This window comes from Erinaceus europaeus, chromosome 16, assembly GCF_950295315.1.
Source record: "Erinaceus europaeus chromosome 16, mEriEur2.1, whole genome shotgun sequence".
Lineage (NCBI taxonomy): Eukaryota > Metazoa > Chordata > Mammalia > Eulipotyphla > Erinaceidae > Erinaceus > Erinaceus europaeus.
Genome location: NC_080177.1, coordinates 60,175,130 through 60,194,058, shown reverse-complemented (window position 1 = coordinate 60,194,058; position 18,929 = coordinate 60,175,130). Strand labels below are relative to the sequence as shown.

At 39.5% G+C, this 18,929-nt stretch overlaps 1 protein-coding gene across 2 annotated transcripts in view; it reads left to right on the top strand.

Moving 5' to 3' along the window:
- The window catches only part of AKAP6 (A-kinase anchoring protein 6), a 524,830-nt gene that overhangs the window by 241,004 nt on the left and 264,897 nt on the right, over nucleotides 1-18,929 (top strand). For both annotated transcript variants that reach the window (XM_060175194.1, XM_007516826.3), the window contains exon 5: nucleotides 18,153-18,275. In XM_060175194.1, the coding sequence (XP_060031177.1) occupies nucleotides 18,153-18,275 (123 nt within the window). The remainder of the gene's footprint in view (nucleotides 1-18,152; nucleotides 18,276-18,929) is intronic.

Sequence of the window (18,929 nt, the reverse complement as noted above, 5' to 3'; positions counted from 1 at the left end):
AAAAAATTTTTAAAAAATCAACAAGATCATAAGATAAGAGGGGTACAATTCCACACAATTCCCACTACCAGAGTTCCATATCCCATCCCCTCCCTTGAAAGCTTTCCTATTCTTTATCCCTCTGGGAGCATGGGGTCATTATGGGGTCATTATGGGGTACAGAAGGTGGAAGGTCTGGCTTCTGTAATTGCTTCTCCTCTGAACATGGGTGTTGGAAGCTCGATCTATACTCCCAGCCTGTCTCTATTTTCTTTCTTTCTTTCTTTCTTTCTTTCTTTCTTTCTTTCTTTCTTTCTTTCTTTCTTTCTTTCTTTCTTTTTTTTCCTCCAGGGTTATTGCTGGGCTCGGTGCCTGCATCATGAATTCACCACTCCTGGAGGCCATTTTTTCCCCCTTTTTGTTGCCCTTGTTGTTGTAGCCTCGTTGTGGTTATTATCATTGCCATTGTTGATGTTGTTCATTGTTGGATAGGACAGAGAGAAATGCAGAGAGAAGGGGAAGACAGAGAGGGGGAGAGAAAGATAGACACCTGCAGACCTGCTTCACCGCCTGTGAAGCGACTCCCCTGCAGGTGGGGAGCTGGGGGCTCGAACCGGGATCCTTAAGCCCGTCCCTTTGCTTTGCCACATGCGCTTAACCCACTGCGCCACCGCCCGACCCTACCCCCCCCCGTCTCTATTTTCTTTAGTGGGGCCCGTCTCTATTTTCTTTAGTGGGGCAGGGCTCTGGAGAGATGGGGTTCGGTTCCAGGATTAGTTTATTTCTTAATCGTTCTAAGTCTCAATTTCTTCACTTGTAAAACAGGTACATTGAACCACAAGGGACTTCAGAGCCCTTTGAAAACTGGCTCTGTACTTCCAATCTGCATGAGAACTCTTTTCAAGCTGATGTATTTAAATAATACTGCTTTCTAACTTCTTGGATCCAAAATAGTATAGTAGCTATGAATAAGTTATTATTTTATTGACTTTTCACCCTGCAGTTCTCTGGTAGAAAGTTGGCCATTTTGTTTGGAATTTGGAATGATAACTCTCCATATAAAATTATTTTAAAAGAAATAGTAGCTTTGTTATTGCTAACGAGACATGTGTTTCCTATGGGAAATTTTGATGAGAGATAGCCCATTGCATAGGGTAGTGTCTTATCATGTGTGTGGCACACCTTCAAACCACAGCATCAGATGGCAGGTGCCATAATACTGGGAGAAGCTTCAGTGAGGTGATGTTGCTCTCTATCTGAGTGAATGAGTTGGCTCAAGACCACTAAAACCATGCATGTATGTGAACCTGGATTCACACTAATAAATAAACAAATAACCTGAACAATCAGAAATAATCTTTCAAATAACTTTAGCATTCCACAAACACTCTCATCTAGCTATGCATGTTCTTGTTGCAGATATTTGATTTGCAAGGAGGCGTTACTAATCAGGAAAGTATTTAGAGCTAATCTAAACACAGATTTATAACAAGGTTTTCAGCTCTGCACTTCAGTGTCAAGGAACCAGCCCTTTTCATTAAGCTATGGACATGTTTGGAAATGTTGTTTACTAAAAGTGATTGATTAGGCTGTAGAGTTAGTGCACAGGACTTGAATGAGAGACTCCATATTTGTTCCCTGGTCCCACCAGTAACCAGAGTTGCACTGTGCTCTAGAGAGAGTGGAGAACAAAAGAGGGGAGGAGAATGATGATATAAGAAAAGCAAAAGGCAAGAGAGAAACAGTAGAAAAGCAGGGGAAAGGACAGAAGAAAGCACAGAGTATAGAGAGAATTGTTTAAAACAGAGGTATCTCTCTGGGCATGGATTATGTGGTAAGGGTTAAGGTTCTGACTATATCAATAGGAACTAAGAGTGGATAGCACTGGATCTTACTGGTCTTTGTTTTTTCTCTGTGAACCTTCTGAGAATAATCTGCCTAGGAAAATAATATGTTTAATAGTTCAGAATTGTGTGGAGTTGTACTGTACCCCTCTTATCCTATGGTTTTTGTCAGTATTTCCTTTTTATAAATAAAAAATTTAAAAAATAGTTCAGAATTTGGACTCTAGGACAAAGCTATTTAGTAGTTATTTAATGGCTTAATGGCATTGAATAAATTATATAATTCCTCAATGGATCAGCCACTTTAGATAATCTGAAAATTTGTGAGGATTAAAAGACTACATAAGTTATTAGAGTAATAGCTGATAGCTCCCACATATTAAATATTGTTATTTATACTATTGGAAATTAAGAACCTATAATTAGCCATTAAAATATAATAATTTCCAATTCTAAAATAGGAACAGCTTAGGTTCTCATTTGGAATTTAGAGACAGGTGCAGAAGAGTTGAATTGCTGTTCTACTATCCGTAGCGGATTAGGGATGCTTGAAGCAAGGTCTCATCTGAAGAAATGATCATAGTTGGGTCATGTCAGACTACTTAGAATGCTCAGGCAGCTATAATGATCATAGTTGGGTCGTGTCAGACTACTTAGAATGCTCAGGCAGCATAAGTTCTTGAACTTGTTTATGCTTCAGTTTCCTCCTCTATAAAACAGAAAGTAGGAAAAGCATTCTCCTCCTCTCACCACTCTACCCCAATAGGGGATTTGCTGGGGCTCAGTGCTTGTGAGTCCTTTGCTCCTGGTGACCATTTCTTTTCTTTCCTTTCCTTTACATGGAAGGCGAGAGACAGAGAGATGGCAGGAAAGAAAGACAGAATCACCACAACACCACTCATAAAGCTTCCCTCCTGTAGACACGCTTACACAGTGGCTTGGGGCTCAAAGTGGGTCTCCCATTTTATATGTGTACACTACTTAGTTAGCCACCTACTGACTCCTGGTAGGAAAATCTTACAGAATAGGGTTAATGTTGAGTTTTGTAGGTAGAAATGTGGGTAAGCATATAAGGTACAAGAGCTGAAAGCATTACTTTTAAAGCCCTAGAATTTTATTTTGAACTTCTGGTTCTTGGTGGCACATTAGTTGTTTGGGAAAGCGAACTACATCTGAGTGCTATTGTGTAAAAATCTAAATCAGTCATAGGAGTAATCTATACTAATTCCTAATACAAATGCATGCTTTGGTAAATATATAGTAGCATTTCAGTGCATTATTTGCTTCTAAATGGCTTCCTGATTTTACTGTCAGATCCCAAATAAAGCTTCCTTAAGGTAGGGGGAAAGTGTGCTTATATGGGGCTGGATGATTGTGTACCTAGTAGAGTGCACATGTTACCCAGGTTTAACACCAGTTCAGAGGAAAAGAAAACTTGATGATTAATGAAGCGGCACTGCAGGTGTCTCTTCTCTCTGTCTCTCTCCCTGTCTCTGTCTCCCACCTTGTATCAGAAGGAAGAGAAAATTGTGATTATCTTCTGCTTGACCACTGCTGATTTAAAGACTACCTTCAAATACATGTACCATTTTTAAAAATAAAATCAGATTTTTCTTAATCTGTGAGCATTCATAGAGAAATGAGCTTTCTTTTAGGCCTGTGGTGGATCAAACCGAGAAATCCTTGCTGAACTTGCAAGTTGAGATATTGTCCCATCCACAGTGCTGTGATGCCCTCCTTTGAGTGCCCAGAGCAATAACTGTCACCTCTAGGCTTATAGCTGCCAGGGGACTTTAACCAGTCATCTCCCTGCGGTACCTTGTGCGGTGTTGTATACTTAGTGAATAATCAGACATCATGGAGTGAATGAAATAAAAGAGTGAATTGGGATTTGTTGATTAGGAACGATTTTTAAAATAATTTACCAAGTCCTAGTTTTAAAATATATTTCCTTTGAAATCCTCATAGAACCCTAAGATGGAGGTTAGTGCTCCTCTGTTATAAATGAAGAAATTGGGGCGGGCGGTAGCACACCTGGTAGAGTGCACACTTTACCATGTATGAGGACCTGGATCAAGCCATTGGTCCCCACTTGCAGGAGGTAAGCTTTCATGCTTGGTGGAGCAGTGATGCAGCTGTCTCTCTCCCCTCCCCTCATTCTTTTCCTCTCAATTTTTCTTTGTATCAAATAAAATAAAGGAAAAATGGCCACTGATAGCTACAGAGTTGCCATGTAGGCATTGAGCCACAGCAGTAACCCTGATGGGAAAAAGAATAAATAAACAGACAAAGCAAAGGTAGGAGATATGAAATAGCTAATTTAGTTTAAGTTGTTTGTAAGAGCTGGATGAATCCATAATCAAGTTCAGTATTGTCTGATTGCAGTAACCATCGTCTTGACTTTGTTCACACTGATTCAGTCCTTCATTATGAGATTTTCCTGCCTAGTTTTAGTATATGCTTAACCCCTACACCACCACCACCCCAATCTCCAAGATTAATCCTCATTTCAGTATTTTCTGTCTCCTGATTTTTACCAGGACTTAGTGCTAGAGAGTGCTAGGTGTGTGACTTAGGCAGGTCGTCTCACCTCTCTGCACCTCAGCCATCTGCTCTGTAAAATGGAGGGGCTAGCAGTAAATTAGAAATGAACTTTACAGTGATCTTTGATTGTTCATAAAATGTATGTTTCTTTTTCTTTCTTAATATATGTTTTCTTAAAAGTCTCATCATGGATTCCTTTTCAGAAAAATAAACAAAAAATAGTGGATGTGAAGGACATAGAGCTGAGATAATTTTACCTCAGTACCTTGAGTAAGTCTGGAAGAAAAGTTGCTTCTTCATATGGGTCTGATATGTCCCCAGAAACACTGTAGAGAACAGTTTGTTTCTGTGAGAGAAATAGACTTTGGAATAAGATGGGGAGGTCAACACCCAACTCTATGACACTGCCCAAGTCACTCACCTTCTCTGACTCTGCTTCCTCAACTGAAATATGACCATAATCTACAGCGGTTCAGAGTCATGGTGACAATTTGTTCCTGTTTCAGAGAAGTAGTTTTCAGTTTTAATTTGCTTTGGAAGTCATATAGTTCTATGAAAAGCTATACTTAGGCTGCTTTCAGCTCCACAATACAGGGATCTTGTCTCCTTTCTTGCTTTATCACTGCTTCCTGCTTCCATAGGTGGCACAAGGAATGCTAGTCCTTTATCAGGGCTACAACACGGCCTTTCTAGAGGGCAGAAGTATTCATTCTCCACCCACCACCCAACCACCACATCCTCCATTTTTATTAAACTAAGCAAAGTTTGTTGTAGGAGAGAAATAGGTGTGAAAATAAAGGGAAGGGGCCAGGCAGTGGCGCACACCCAGTTAAGCATACATAGTACTAAGTGCAAGGACACATACAAGGATCCAAGTTGGAACCCCTGCTCCCCACCTGCAGGGGAGACGCTTCACAAGCTGTGAAGCAAGTCTGCAGGTGTCTGTCTTTCTCTCTCCCTCTCTATATCCCCATCCCCTCTCAATTTATCTTTTCTATTGAATACAATGAGGGAAAAGGAATTAATAATAATGAGTATTCTTAATCTGTCATGAGAATGAAGCTGTTCGCAATACTTAACTGTAAATTCTCCTTGCAAATATATTTTTCAAATATATGTTAACCATCCAAGTGCTCAAGCAACCAATTTTCTATAAGTATGTAAGTGTACATTTTCTTATACTTTCATTATGTTTCATAGTTTATAAAGCTATTTATGCTTTAGAAAGTGTAAAAATAAGATTTAAAAAAAAGACCTCATTGGGGCCGGGTGGTGGCACACCTGGTTGAACGCACATATTACAATGCACAAGGATGCGAGTTTGAGCCCCCAGTCTCCACCTGCAGTGGTGAAGCAGTACTGCAGGTGTCTCTCTGTCTCTCTCCTCTATCTCCCCCTCTCTATTTCTGACTGTTTCTAGCCAACAAATCAATCAAGATAATTAAAAAAATTTTAAAACACCTCATTAACGCACTTTCAAAATATAGATGATTCCAGTAAAACCAGAAGAACTCACAAGATACAATGAAAATAACTCTTAGACTCTTTTGAAACTATGGTGGTTACCACTGGGAAAGGGGGAGAGGGACATGAGAGAATGGATAGAAGGACCATTTTGATAGTGTTGTGGTACTGGGACTTTGGTAGTAGGTGTGGCAAATTTTATGCACTTATAGAGGTGTGAAACTGAATTCAAAGTATAGTATTGCAGACATATGGTAAATAAAAATATGTGTTATAACTGTGAAGAATTTAAGTCAAGCAGGATCCTAAGCTGAATATGGACCCCAGATCAGATCAAATCTATGGGGTTTACAGTCAACAGTATTTATACACCTTTCCCATATTTGGGAACTACTCTCTTCCCTGATCCAGCTTTCTGGTCCTTTATGCAGCCATGACACAATCTCCCCAGACAATAACTTGGATCCACCTGCACATCAGATTTCAATCTCAGGGGGAAAAAATAGTATAGTTACAGGCCCGTTGGAATATAACTAAAATATGCCTACTAGCTATCTACAAAATGGAGACTGCCCCCCAACTCTTTATCTGCACTATTCCAGCCTTTAGGTTCATGTTTAGTTAACAACTTGTTTGGCTTTATATGTTAACTCTCTTTTCAGCCACCAGATTCCAGATGCTAGCATGATGCCAAACAGACTTCCCTGGACAGACAACCCCACCAATGTGTCCTGGAGCCCAGCTTTCCCAGAGCTTCACCCCACTAGGGAAAGAGAGAGACAGGTTGGGAGTATGGATCGACCTGTCAACGCCCATGTTCAGCGGGGAAGCAATTACAGAAGCCAAACCTTTCACCTTCTGCACCCCACAATGACCTTGGGTCTATACTCCCAGAGTGATAAAGAATAGGAAAGCTATCGGGATGGGATGGGATATGGAATTCTGGTGGTGGGAACTGTGCGGAGTTGTACCCCTCTTATCCTATAGTTTGTCAGTGTTTCCTTTTTTGAATATATATATATTAAATTTTAAGTCAAGCATGCTGTGGACTGGTGGTAATAGGACTGAGCACTATTTCATTTCCTCCTTTAAGTTTGATTTCTTCTGGGTATTGAATCTTGGCTTGAGTCAGAACAAGAGTTTTTTAGATTCCTAGAACCTGTGTCAGATCCATCCAAAAGGAAGAAGATCCATCCAAAAGGAAGGTAAGAGATCCATCCAAAAGGAAGCAGGTAAGGAGAATGTCTAGATGGAGTGAGACCAATGGAATGGATCACTTTCAGTGTGTTTCTGGAAGGCTTGTTAGGGAGACAGAGAAAGGTAATGGTAGAAAGGACAACAGTGGCAGAAGGTAGAATATAATAAGAGAGAGACCACAGAAACATTGGTAGGAATTTGAATATCAGTTTCTAAAATATGACCTTTCAAGGATTTGTCATTTACCTTTTAACAGTGAGATGAATATATGTAAAAGGTGCTTTTTTTACTATATTTTTATCAGTGATATGCAGTATTATAAGATAATAGGGGATATAATTCTATACCACTCCCACCACCAAAGTTCTGTGCCCCCCCCCCTCCCTTTAGCGGTAAGTACCATAGTTCTCTCAAGGTTACAGATATGGGCTGACTACATATATATATATATTTTTTCCAAGTTCCCTATATTCCACATGTGAATGAAGTCATCTGGTAGTTGTCCATCACTTCCTCACTTACACCACTAAACATAATCATTTCCAGTTCCATTCATTTTGTCCCAAAGGATTCACTATAGTCTCTTTTTAACTGCTGAGTAGTACTCCATTGAGTATATGTCCCATGACTTCTTTTTGTGTGTGTCTATAAGACTCAAATGAATAATTTTTATTCCATTTTTAAAGCCCCCTCCTCCTTGCTTACTCTATTTGTATTCCTCGTGAGGTTGGGGTTTTCTTCCCAGATATTTTAAACTCTAATCAGGAGAATGAAAAGGTATGTACCAGAGAAGCATGTGGGCCATTCAAGCAAAGGTGATGACCCCATGTGGAAGTTGATGCCCATTATTTACTTCTTATTTTTATTTTTTTGTTACCCTTGTTGTTTTTTATTGTTGTGGTTATTATTGCTGTTGTTGTCATCATTGTTGGATAGGACAGAGAGAAATGGAGAGAGGAGGGGAAGACAGAGAGGGGGAGAGAAAGACATCTGCAGACCTGCTTCAACGCTTGTAAAGCGACTCCCCTGCAGGTGGGGAGCTGGGGGCTTGAACCAGGATCCTTATGCTGGTCCTTGCATTTCGCGCCGTGTGCACTTAACCCACTGCACTACCGCCCAACTCCCCATTATTTACTTCTAAGGCCACTTGTTTGTTTCCTTTATTTTTCTTTTATTATTATTATTTTATTTAGAAAAAGGAAACACTGACATAAACCATAGGATAAGAGGGATACAACTCCACGCAATTCCTACCACCAGAATTCCATATCCCATTTCCTCCCCAATAGCTTCCTTATTCTTGATCTCTCTGGGAGTATGGACCCAGGGTCATTGTGGGATGCAGAAGGTGGAAAGTCTGGCTTCTGTAATTGCTTCCTCGCTGAATATGGGTGTTGACAGTTCAATTCATACTCCCACCCTGCCTCTCTCTTTCCCTAGTGGGGTGGTTTTCTGGGGAATCGGAGCTCCAGGACACATTGGTGGGGTTGTCTGTCCAGGGAAGTCTGGTTGGCATCATGCTAGCATCTGGAACCTGATGGCTGAAAAGAGAGTTAACATACAAAGCCAAAAAAATTGTTGACCAATCATAAACCTTTGTTTCCTTTCTAAGGCATACCTAAACCTATCATAACTTCCAAGTGTGAATCCTTTTTCCTCTTTCCTATTAAGTAAGGGAAACAGAGCCTAACTTCCTCAGGTGTTATCCAAATTCTGTTTCATCTCGGTAATGAGTTAAAAACAAAGGTTCCTGGTTACAAAAATTCCAGGTCATAGTGGAACTGGAATTCAGAGTCCTTTGGTCATCTTCCCCTAACATTTTTTTTCTGGGGGTATGGACTAAAATTCTTTTTGTGGTGCAGAAGGAAGAAGTTCTAGCTTCTGGACTGCTTCTTTGCTGGATACAGATGTTGGCTGCTTAATCTATATTTACAGTCTGTTTCTGTCTTTCCCTAGTAGGGTAGGGCTCTGGAGAAGTGTGTTTCTGGGACATGTAACTGAGGTCATTTGCCCAGGAAGGTCAGGATGGCATCATAGTAGCATCTGAAACTTGGTGGCTTAAAGGCAGTAAGATAAAAAGCAAATATAATGTTTAATATACAGTGACCAAAGAGTAGGATTACAGCCTATGAAAATAGGGAACTTAGGGTGGAAAGATGCTAGGAAGTGTATGTTAGGTATGTTTCTAAGATCCCAGGACTTAAGTAATCTATGTTTGAGCTTAATAGATTACAAGAAAGTAGGCTAGAAATATTATCTGGTGAGTGGCTGAGTAAGTTGTATGGAATTCTACTCAGCTATTAAAAATAGTGATTTCATTTTCTTTACTTCATCTTGGATGGAGCTTGAAGGAATCATGTTAAGTGAGATAAGTCATAAAAAGAGGATCAATATGGGATGATCTCACTCATAGAAGTTGAAAAAAACTACCATGAAGTCAACCTGCCTTTCCTGGGCAGATGACCTCACCAATGTGTCCTGGAACTCCACCTCCCAGATCCCTACCCCACTAGGGAAAGGTAGAGATAGACTGGGTATATGGATCTACCTGTCAACACTCATGTCCAGCAGAAAAGCAATTACAGAAGCCAGACTTCCCACCTTCTGCACCGTATAATGATCCTGGGTCCATCATTCCAGAGTGATAAAGAATAGGGAACCTTCCAATAGCAGGGATAGGATATGGCACTCTGGTGATGAGAACTGTTTGAATTGTACCCTCATTATCTCACAATCTTATTGACCATTATTAAATTACTAATAATAATATAAAAAAGAAGTTGAAAAATAAGAAAATACAAAGTAGAACTTGAAGGCGGTTTGGTGTATTACACCAAAGTAAAAGACTCTGTAGGGTGAGGAGGTGATTCAGGTCCTGAAATATGATGACAGAGGAGGACCTAGAGGGTTTTGGATTGCTATGTAGAAAACTGAGAATGTTACACATGTACAGACTACTGTATTTTACTATTGACTATAAACCATTACTCCCCCCAATAAAGAAAATTTTAAATGGTGAATTTACCTTCTTCACCTCATCTTGAATGGAGCTTAAAAGAATCATGTTAAGTGAGATAAGCCAGAAAGAGAAGGATGAATATGGGATGATCTCACTCATAGACAGAAGTTGAAAAATAAGAACAAAAGGAAAAACACAAAGCAGAACTTGGACTGGAGTTAGTGTATTGCACCAAAGTAAGAGACTTTGGGGTGGGGTGCGGTGCCCGGGGCTTCAGGTCCTGGAACATATTGGCAGAGGAGGACAGGGTGGGGGTTAGATTGTTGTGTGGAAAACAGGAGAGATACATATGTACAGACAAAAAGAAAAAAATAACTGGGAGTTTGGTGTCAGAGTGGAGAATGAAATTTGAGAGCTAGGTTAGGGGAGAGTGGCTCCAATATCTGAATAAAATGTAAATATAATTAACTGTTTACCACATAGATCTCACCCAAGACCTATGTATATTCATATTTAGCACACGAGCCTGTGTAACCTCCAAATCCCTGTCAGTCCAAGCTCACAGTTCATGGTCACATCTGGGAACATTCAAGGCTGCTCACATACAGGACCAGTCTTCCTTGAGTGGCAGGGTAGGATGATCCAACCTCCCTTTAGAGAGTGGAACAATCCCTACCATTACTAGTTTATAGTGAGGATAAGGTCCTGAAGATGCCCACAAAAGTACTAATGAGGACATATTCTGTGTGTGTGTGTGTGTGTGTGTGTGTGTGTGTGCTTTAATTTTTTTAATTTGTAAAATGGAAATATTAACAAGACCATAGAATGAGAGAGGTACAATTTCACACAATTCCCACCACCAGAACTCCCTGTCCCATCTTCTCCCTTGGAAGCTTTTCTATTCTTGATCCCTCTGGGAGTATGGACCCAGGGTCATTATAGGGTGCAGAAGGAGGAAAGTCTGGCTTCTGTAATTGCTTCTCTGCTGAATGTGGGCATTGTCTCTCTCTTTCCCTAGTGGGGCAGGGCTCTGGGGAGGTGGGGAACCAGGACACATGGTGGGGTCGTTTGCTCAGGTCGTTTGGTGGGCAACTCAGGTTGGCTTCATGTTAGCATCTGGAACCTGGTGGCTGAAAAGAGTTAACATATAAGGCAGAACAAATTGTTGACTAATCATGAACCTAAAGGCTGGAATATTGCACATGAAGATTGGGGGGGTCTCCATTTTGCAAAAAGCTAGTAGGTCTATTTTAGGTATATTCCAAAAGGCCCAATTATGAAAGGAACCAGTAATGGCCAACAGAGGGATCCTTTAGAGGTCTAGGTTTATAGTATCTGTGAGGGAATCTTAAGATTCCCTGACTAGGACCCCATGTGTTAAGGTGGCCTGATATTGACCAAAATGTCCATCATTAAGCAAATTTTTCTCTTGCCACTTTTCAGCTTTTGTAGTCCCTTCTTTGCCTGGCAATCTTAAACTTTCTCCCACTTGTTAGGACCTTGAAGGGCATTTGTTATATTTGAGCCCATATTGGATTTATGGAATTAAAAAAGTGCATCTTACTGATGGCAGTACTGGATTGTGTAATAAAGAACATCTAATTTATATAGTCATTGTTGACCTTCTAGGTTAGTAAATGTGAATTCTGAATATTAGAAAAATGAAAGCAGATATGTCAAATACTAAGAATAAGAGCAAAATCTGGTATAAGGCAAATTCTGATATAGGCAGAATACATTGCAAAATTAATGATTATAAACTTTAATAAAATTCTTAAAATTCCTTTAATTCAGCAAGTCATTATTTAGACTTGTTTTGTGTTTTGCTGGAATTTTCACCACAGTGATACCTGTTTTTTAATCCCAGTAGAGCCCAGGAGTGTGATCACAAAAAGTAGGCACATAATATTTACTCAATGAGTGAATGAGTGATTAACATTTGCTATACTGGGATTTGACCTATATTATAAAATAAATGATAATTTGTGTTTTCCTCCATTTTTTTTTACTTATGTCAGTCTCCTTTTCATTTATACAAGCCATACTGCCTTTAGTAGAGCTTCTGAAAAATGAGCAAAAAGTATTCTAAGTTTTGCACGTCATTCAGTGAAACTTAGCCTTTCTGAGAAGAGCATCTCATGATATATTGGGTTGTTGGAAAAGTCACAAGGCACTTTTTGCAATAAATAGTGATAGTTCATTTTTGAAATTACTAGAGTCATTCACATTTTTGTAATTATGTCATTTGACAGGTGACAGTTGTAGCTTTATCTAAAAAAAGTTGAGTGATTTGGTTGAGTTGTGGAGATTTTACAAGTGGAAAGTCTTATTTTTGCCATACTTTACCATTTTATAATAGTTCTGGAAAGGGGAGAACACACCTCAAGCTTGTGAAAACTTGTGTGAAGTTTATGGTGACAGGGCTCTATAAAAATGTCAGTGCCACCGATGATGGCTCATGAAATTCCATGCCAGTGCCTTTGATCTCAGTGATGCCCTTCAGTCAGGGAAGCCCACCGAGGTTGGTGACAAAATTAAGGCACTGATCAAGACAAACTCACATTACATAACATGGCAGACTGTAGAAACATTGAACATCTGTCAATCAAATGTTCACGACCACTTGAAGAAGCTGGGATACATAAAGAAGCTCAATATTTGGCTTCCTCATAAACTCAAAAGAATTTCGTTTTATGGCACGTATGAACATCTGCAATATGCTTATTAAATGTGAGGAAAACAATCTTTTTTTTTTTCCTTTTTTGCTTCCAGGGTTATTGCTGGGGCTCAGTGCCTGCACCATGAAATCCACTGCTCCTGGAGGCCATCTTTTCTCCCTTTTGTTGCCCTTGTTGTAGCCTTGTTGTGATTATTATTGTTATTATTGATGTCGTTTGTTGTTGGATAGGACAGAGAGAAATGGAGAGAGGAGAGGAAGACATAGAGGGGAAGAGAAAGTCAGACACCTGCAGACCTGCTTCACCACCTGTGAAGTGACTCTCCTGCACGTGGGGAGCCAAGGGGCTCGAACCAGGATCCTTTTGCAGGTCCTTGTGCTTAACCTGCTGCACTACCACCCAACCCCCTCTTTTTTTTCTTTTTTTTTTTTAAGCAGTTGATAACTGGTGGTGAGAAGTGAGTTGTTTCCAACAGTGTGGTGTGTAAACAGTCTTGGTCCCAGCACAATTCACCTCAAGTGATACCGAAAGCAGACAGTCATTAGAGGAAGGTTACACTCCCAGTCTCGTAGGATTTTAAAGGTGTTGTGTTTTTTAAACTCCTACCAAGGAACCAAACAAAGATTCAGTTCAAATGTGTACTGTTATCAGTTGGACTGCTTGACTGAATCCATCATCCAGAAACATCGAGAGTTCTTTACTCATAAGGAATTATATTCCACTAGGACAACTCGAACCACATACAAGTGTGATCACCCGTCAAAAATTATTAGAGCTCAGATGCAACGTGTTCCCACACCTACCATACTTGCCTGACCTTGCACTGTCAGACATCCACTTGTTCCGCTCTCCAAAACTCCTTGCGGGATATAACATTCAATTCAGATGAGGTTGTAAATCAGTATCTTGTTCAGTTTTTCACCAACAAAGACAGGCCTTTCTATGAACAAGGAATTATGGAGCTCACTGAAAGATGGCAAAAGGTTATCGAACAATATGAGCAATAGATCATTGATTTATCTTTGTTCTTTATATATTCAATAAATAAATGACCTTTGAAAAACATGGGAAAAAATACATCATGATTTTTCTGACAATCCAATAAGAATAGTCCATAGTATATTTTCTGCTACACAGAACACTTGTGACAATACACAGATAAAAGGGTTTGGGAGAGGTGGAGAAATGGCAGATGACGAAGGTATCAAGAATTGGATAGAACACACACTCACTTGTTTTTATAATTTCTGCTTATTCTATAGGAATAGGAGGATATGCGAAATTTCTAAGAGGAAGGAGTGCTTGGGTCTTATTACAAGTTAAGAACACAGGGGTTCTTTGGGATTCTATTGTGACTGATGACACTTTTTAACACTGTCAAGAAAAGGAATAAGAGTATATGTAATAAATGAAAAATTGATGAAAGCTAAACATAATTCAAAGGAAATAGTTTGAGGCCCTGAAAGGACCTCTTTTTCCTTTATTTTTCTGACAATCTTGATTTTTCTTTCTACCAGAGTGATTCTTGGATTTTGCTTAATCTGTATCTCATGGATTTCAACTAACTGTAACCATAGCTCTTTTTAGGAAATCTGACACGTTTTTAACACTCTTTGACTAAAACTAAACTATTGGGCTGTCAGAAGTCATGGCATAGCTTTTTTTTTTTTTTTCCTTTTTCTGTTTTTCTCTGCAAAAATGCATCATGGCTTTTCTGACAACCTAATTTTGTGATGAGATATCCATGCAATCATATTCTTTTGTTTTCTTTTTCTGTCTTGGTTTTCTTTTGGAGACAAAAAGATTATATTTTAAATAACATTGTTATTTCTATTTGTCTTCTTATATTCATATATATGTGTTCAAAATAAAGTATTTCCCAACTTTTCTTCCCAAACCAAATTACACACAAAGATACCACAACCCAAATTCATTAGCAGATACTATCTGATACCATCAATACCACAAATTACTATGTTCAGCTGAAGCTATCAACCTTCTAGACTCGGGTACTCTGGTCATGTTATACAGAAATTCTATATGTCCATTTGACTTAAACTCCTTTTTAAAAAAAAACAGATTTTAATTGTAGTAATATCAATTAGAGTTATAATAGACTCTAGCTGTAGTTCTGGTCACATATTTACTGTATGCATCTGCATAGCTGTAGTAAACATAAAAATGTTATGAATTTCTAATTCTGAGTCCTACAAAGGCTATTAGAAAGTGGGATTTGAGTTTCCCTCTCTGTTTGTCTTTCTCAACTTCTGTTTATGAGTGGGATCATCCCATACTCGTCTTTATCTTTCTGACTTTGCTCACTTAGGGAAACTCAAAGCAGGCTTTGACTGAATTTGGAGTAGGGCACCAAAGTAAAAACCCTGGGTTGAGCATGAGAGTGGATGTTTGGCATCATGGGGCGGAGGTGGGGGGAGGGACACAGTCTTTTGGTGGTGGGATTAAAGAAAAAAGAAAAAAACGAAAATGGGATTTGGAGGAAGGACATTTTGAAGGGGCAGGAAACTACTGAGAAATCAGTTTGGAATTCTGCATTAAGAGAGTTAAGTAATTGGCAGAAAGTGAAAAGCAAAGTGGCTGTCAAATATATGGAAATTTATTGAGTGAAATTCATGAAACCTTTCCTGTTGGACCCATTTTTTTTTCCTTCAGGGTTATTGCTGGGCTCAGAGCTGTTGTAGCCTCTTTGTGGTTATTATTATTGCCATTGTTGATGTTGTTCGTTGTTGGATAGGACAGAGAGAAATGGAGAGAGGAGGGGAAGATAGAGAAGGGGAGAGAAAGATAGACACCTGCAGACCTGCTTCACCGCCTGTGAAGCGACTCCTCTGCAGGTGGGGAGCTGGGGGCTCAACCGGGATCCTTATGCAGGTCCCTGCGCTTTGCGCCACATGCGCTTAACCCACTTTGCCACCGCCCGACCCCTAGACCCATTTTTATGTCACCTAAAAGAAAATCTTCTGAATGAGGAACAAAGAGAGCTTTAGTAGTGTAATTATTTTAGTGTTAGACTAGAGGCATGTTTAACTACTTTATAATTTACAGTTCAGCCGATTGCATTTTTTGTTTTTGTTTTATATTTTTATTTACTACTGGATAAATACAGAGAGAAACTGAGAGGGGAGGAGGAGACAGAGACAGAGAGATACCCGTAGCTCTGCATCACCACTCATGAGGCAGCTTTCCCCCAGCAGGTGGGGACCAGGAGCTTGAACCTGGGTCCTTGCACACTACAATGTGAGTGCTTAACCAGGTGCTCCACAGCTTAGCCCAGCCAGTTGCATTTGTACGGGTTTTAGTGTCTAATGATAATTTCTCTGACAGATTCCTTTTTGTTGTTTGCTTACAAGTGAACCTAGTGCCCTATACATGTGACACATGTATATTATCATGGAGCTACAACCCCACTCCTCTAACTCCTCTTTTCCCTTTCTTCCTTCCTCTTTTCCTTTCCCTTCACTCCCCTCTCTTTTCTTACCAACCTTATTGTTGTTTTAAATTTTGCCTCTTTCATAGAGATGGGGAAAGACTCCACAACACCAGAGCTTCCCCTGGTGGCATTTTGCTCGTATGTGATACCAGAGCTTATGCCTAGTTCATGTGCTTGTAAGGCAACCTCACCATAACATAGCCTTTTTTTTTTTTTAAACAAAACTCCCCAATTAAGGTGTATTTTCAAAAAGAGTTTTAATAAAATAAATTTTCAGGGCCGCAAAGGTGACTCAGTGGTAGAGTGAGTAACTTACACGGGTGAAGTCCCGAGTTGGATCTTCCTATATCTCATGAGAACAACAAAGAAAAAACAAAATCAGGTGGGGGACTCTGTGAGGGCCCAGTTTTGATCCCAAGCATCACCAATGTTCAGAGTTGAGAAGTTATTAGTCAAAAAAGGACCAAATATTAATCAAAATTGATCAAAAGCCAAGTATAAAGAACTGGCTCACCTTAATAGAAAAACAGCACCCCAAGCTATCTTTACTAATGTGAAATATGGAAACTTGCAATTGCTCAAATTGACCTCAAGGTGGTGATGTTTACCTGGATATGGAAAGCAGACCTTCTCTATGGTACCTAACTGCTTTGCATTTCTTCAAAATGTTTTCCATTTCTACAGATGTGTTCATTCAAATGGTCAATAAAATTTTATAACTACTATTTGAAAAATTGAAAAGTTATGGTAATATGTGTGACCTAGTTGAGAATATTTCTTTATGTCTGAGGTACACCCAGAGTCCGATGTTTATATTTTTATCTCACCTCCTTTATCTTTTCTGGATTCTTTGAACCTTGACTCAAGCACAGACATTTTAAAAAAATATATTTTTACTAGTGATTTAATAATGATTTACAAGATTATAAGATAATAAAGGTATAGTTCCATACTATTCCCACAAAAAGTTCTGTGCTTTCAGCCCCCTTCCCCCAAAAATAATCACCATAATTCTCTTGAGGATTTAGATATAGGTTGGCTACTTTTTTGTTGCAAGTTCATGTGTTTCAGTTCTTTTTTTAAATATTTATTTATTCCCTTTTGTTGCCCTTGTTGTTTTCTTGTTGTTGGACGGAACAGAGAGAAATAGAGAGAGGAGGGGAAGACAGAGAGGGGCAGAGAAAGACAGACACCTGCAGACCTGCTTCACTGCCTGTGAAGTGACTCCCCTGCAGGTGGGGCGCCGGGGACTCGAACTGGATCCTTATGCTGGTCCTTGCACTTTGCGCCACATGCGCTTAACCCACTGCGCCACCGCCCGAGTGCCACATCTTAACTGTCAGAAGAACTCAACCAACTCCCTTTAAACAAGTGCATGGTTTAAAAGTAAATTTCTTTTTAAAAATATTTTATTTATTTACTTATTTACTAGCTAGAGAAAAATTGAGAGGAGGGGGAAGATAGGGAGAGAGTCAGAGAACACCTGCAGCATTGCTTCACTCATGAAGCCTTCCCCCTGCAGGCACGGACCAGGGGCTTGAACTATGTCCTTGTGCACTGTAACATGAGTGCTTAACCAGGTGCGCCACTGCCTGGCCCCTAAAAGTAAATTTCTAATTCATTCAAGGCAACTCAAATTCATAGTCTTCTCAATAAAGTGTTCTCTGACTCTCTCCCTCTCTCTAGCCACTGGTTGGACCCCAGAAATGTTTCACTGCTTTGTGATTACCTTTATAGTGATACCCTACAAACCAATCCAAATGTATCAGAAAATTGTCCTTAAGGGGGAAAAAATCCACGATACCTTGGACGATTTCTGGTCTCTGTCTTTCTTTTCTTTCTTTATTTTTATTTTTATTTATTTTTTATAGCAGTAACAGAAATTTTGTGCAACTGTGGAACTGAGATGGGAGTGCAGTGATTTCAAGTTTGCCGTTGGTGACTTTTAGAACTTTCAAGATCAGCTTTTTTTTTAAAAAAAAAAAAACCTACTAACATGCTTTTCTTGTCCTTTCTCCACTTTCTTCTTTTGTTACAAGGGGTTTGTGAACAAGCTGGATGAATTCATTCAATGGTTAAATGAAGCCATGGAAACTACCGAGAACTGGACGCCCCCTAAGGCTGAGACGGATAGTCTTAAACTGTACCTGGAGACACACTTGGTAGGCAAGATTATATTGTTCTCACTCTTAGCAAAGAGGATTTGAATGTGCTGCTTGTGTATTTATGGAGAACATAATTTATTTATCAAAAGCTATATATAATAATGAAACCATGTTTTAATTGGGCAAATACAGAAACTGAAAATGTATACGTTTTTATATGAACCTCAATTTTTCTACAGGTCAAGCTGATTTTAATTTTTTTCTCCAGAAAGGGAAGTATTTGTCTAAAACTATCTTGGGAGTTCGAGAGATGTCACAGCAGTAGTAGCACAGGAGACTTTTATGGCTAAGACCTCAGAAAGCTTGGGTTTAATCCCCGATATTACTGTCTACCAGAACTGAGCATTGCTCTGGTCTTTGTCTCTCTTTCTCATGAAAATTAATAATATAAGAAGTCATCTTGGGGGCCAGGCGATAGCACAGTAGTTTAAGCGCATATGGTGTGAAGGATCCAGGTTCAAGCCTTTGGCTCGCCACCAGCGGTGAAGCAGGTCTGCAGGTGTCTATCTTTCTCTTCCCCTCTCTGTCTTCCCCTTCTCTCTCGATTTCTCTCTTGTTGTTCTTTCTCATTGTTGTTCTATCCAACAACAATGATAGCAATATTTACAACAATAATAACAACAAGGGCAACAAAATGGAAAAAATACCCTC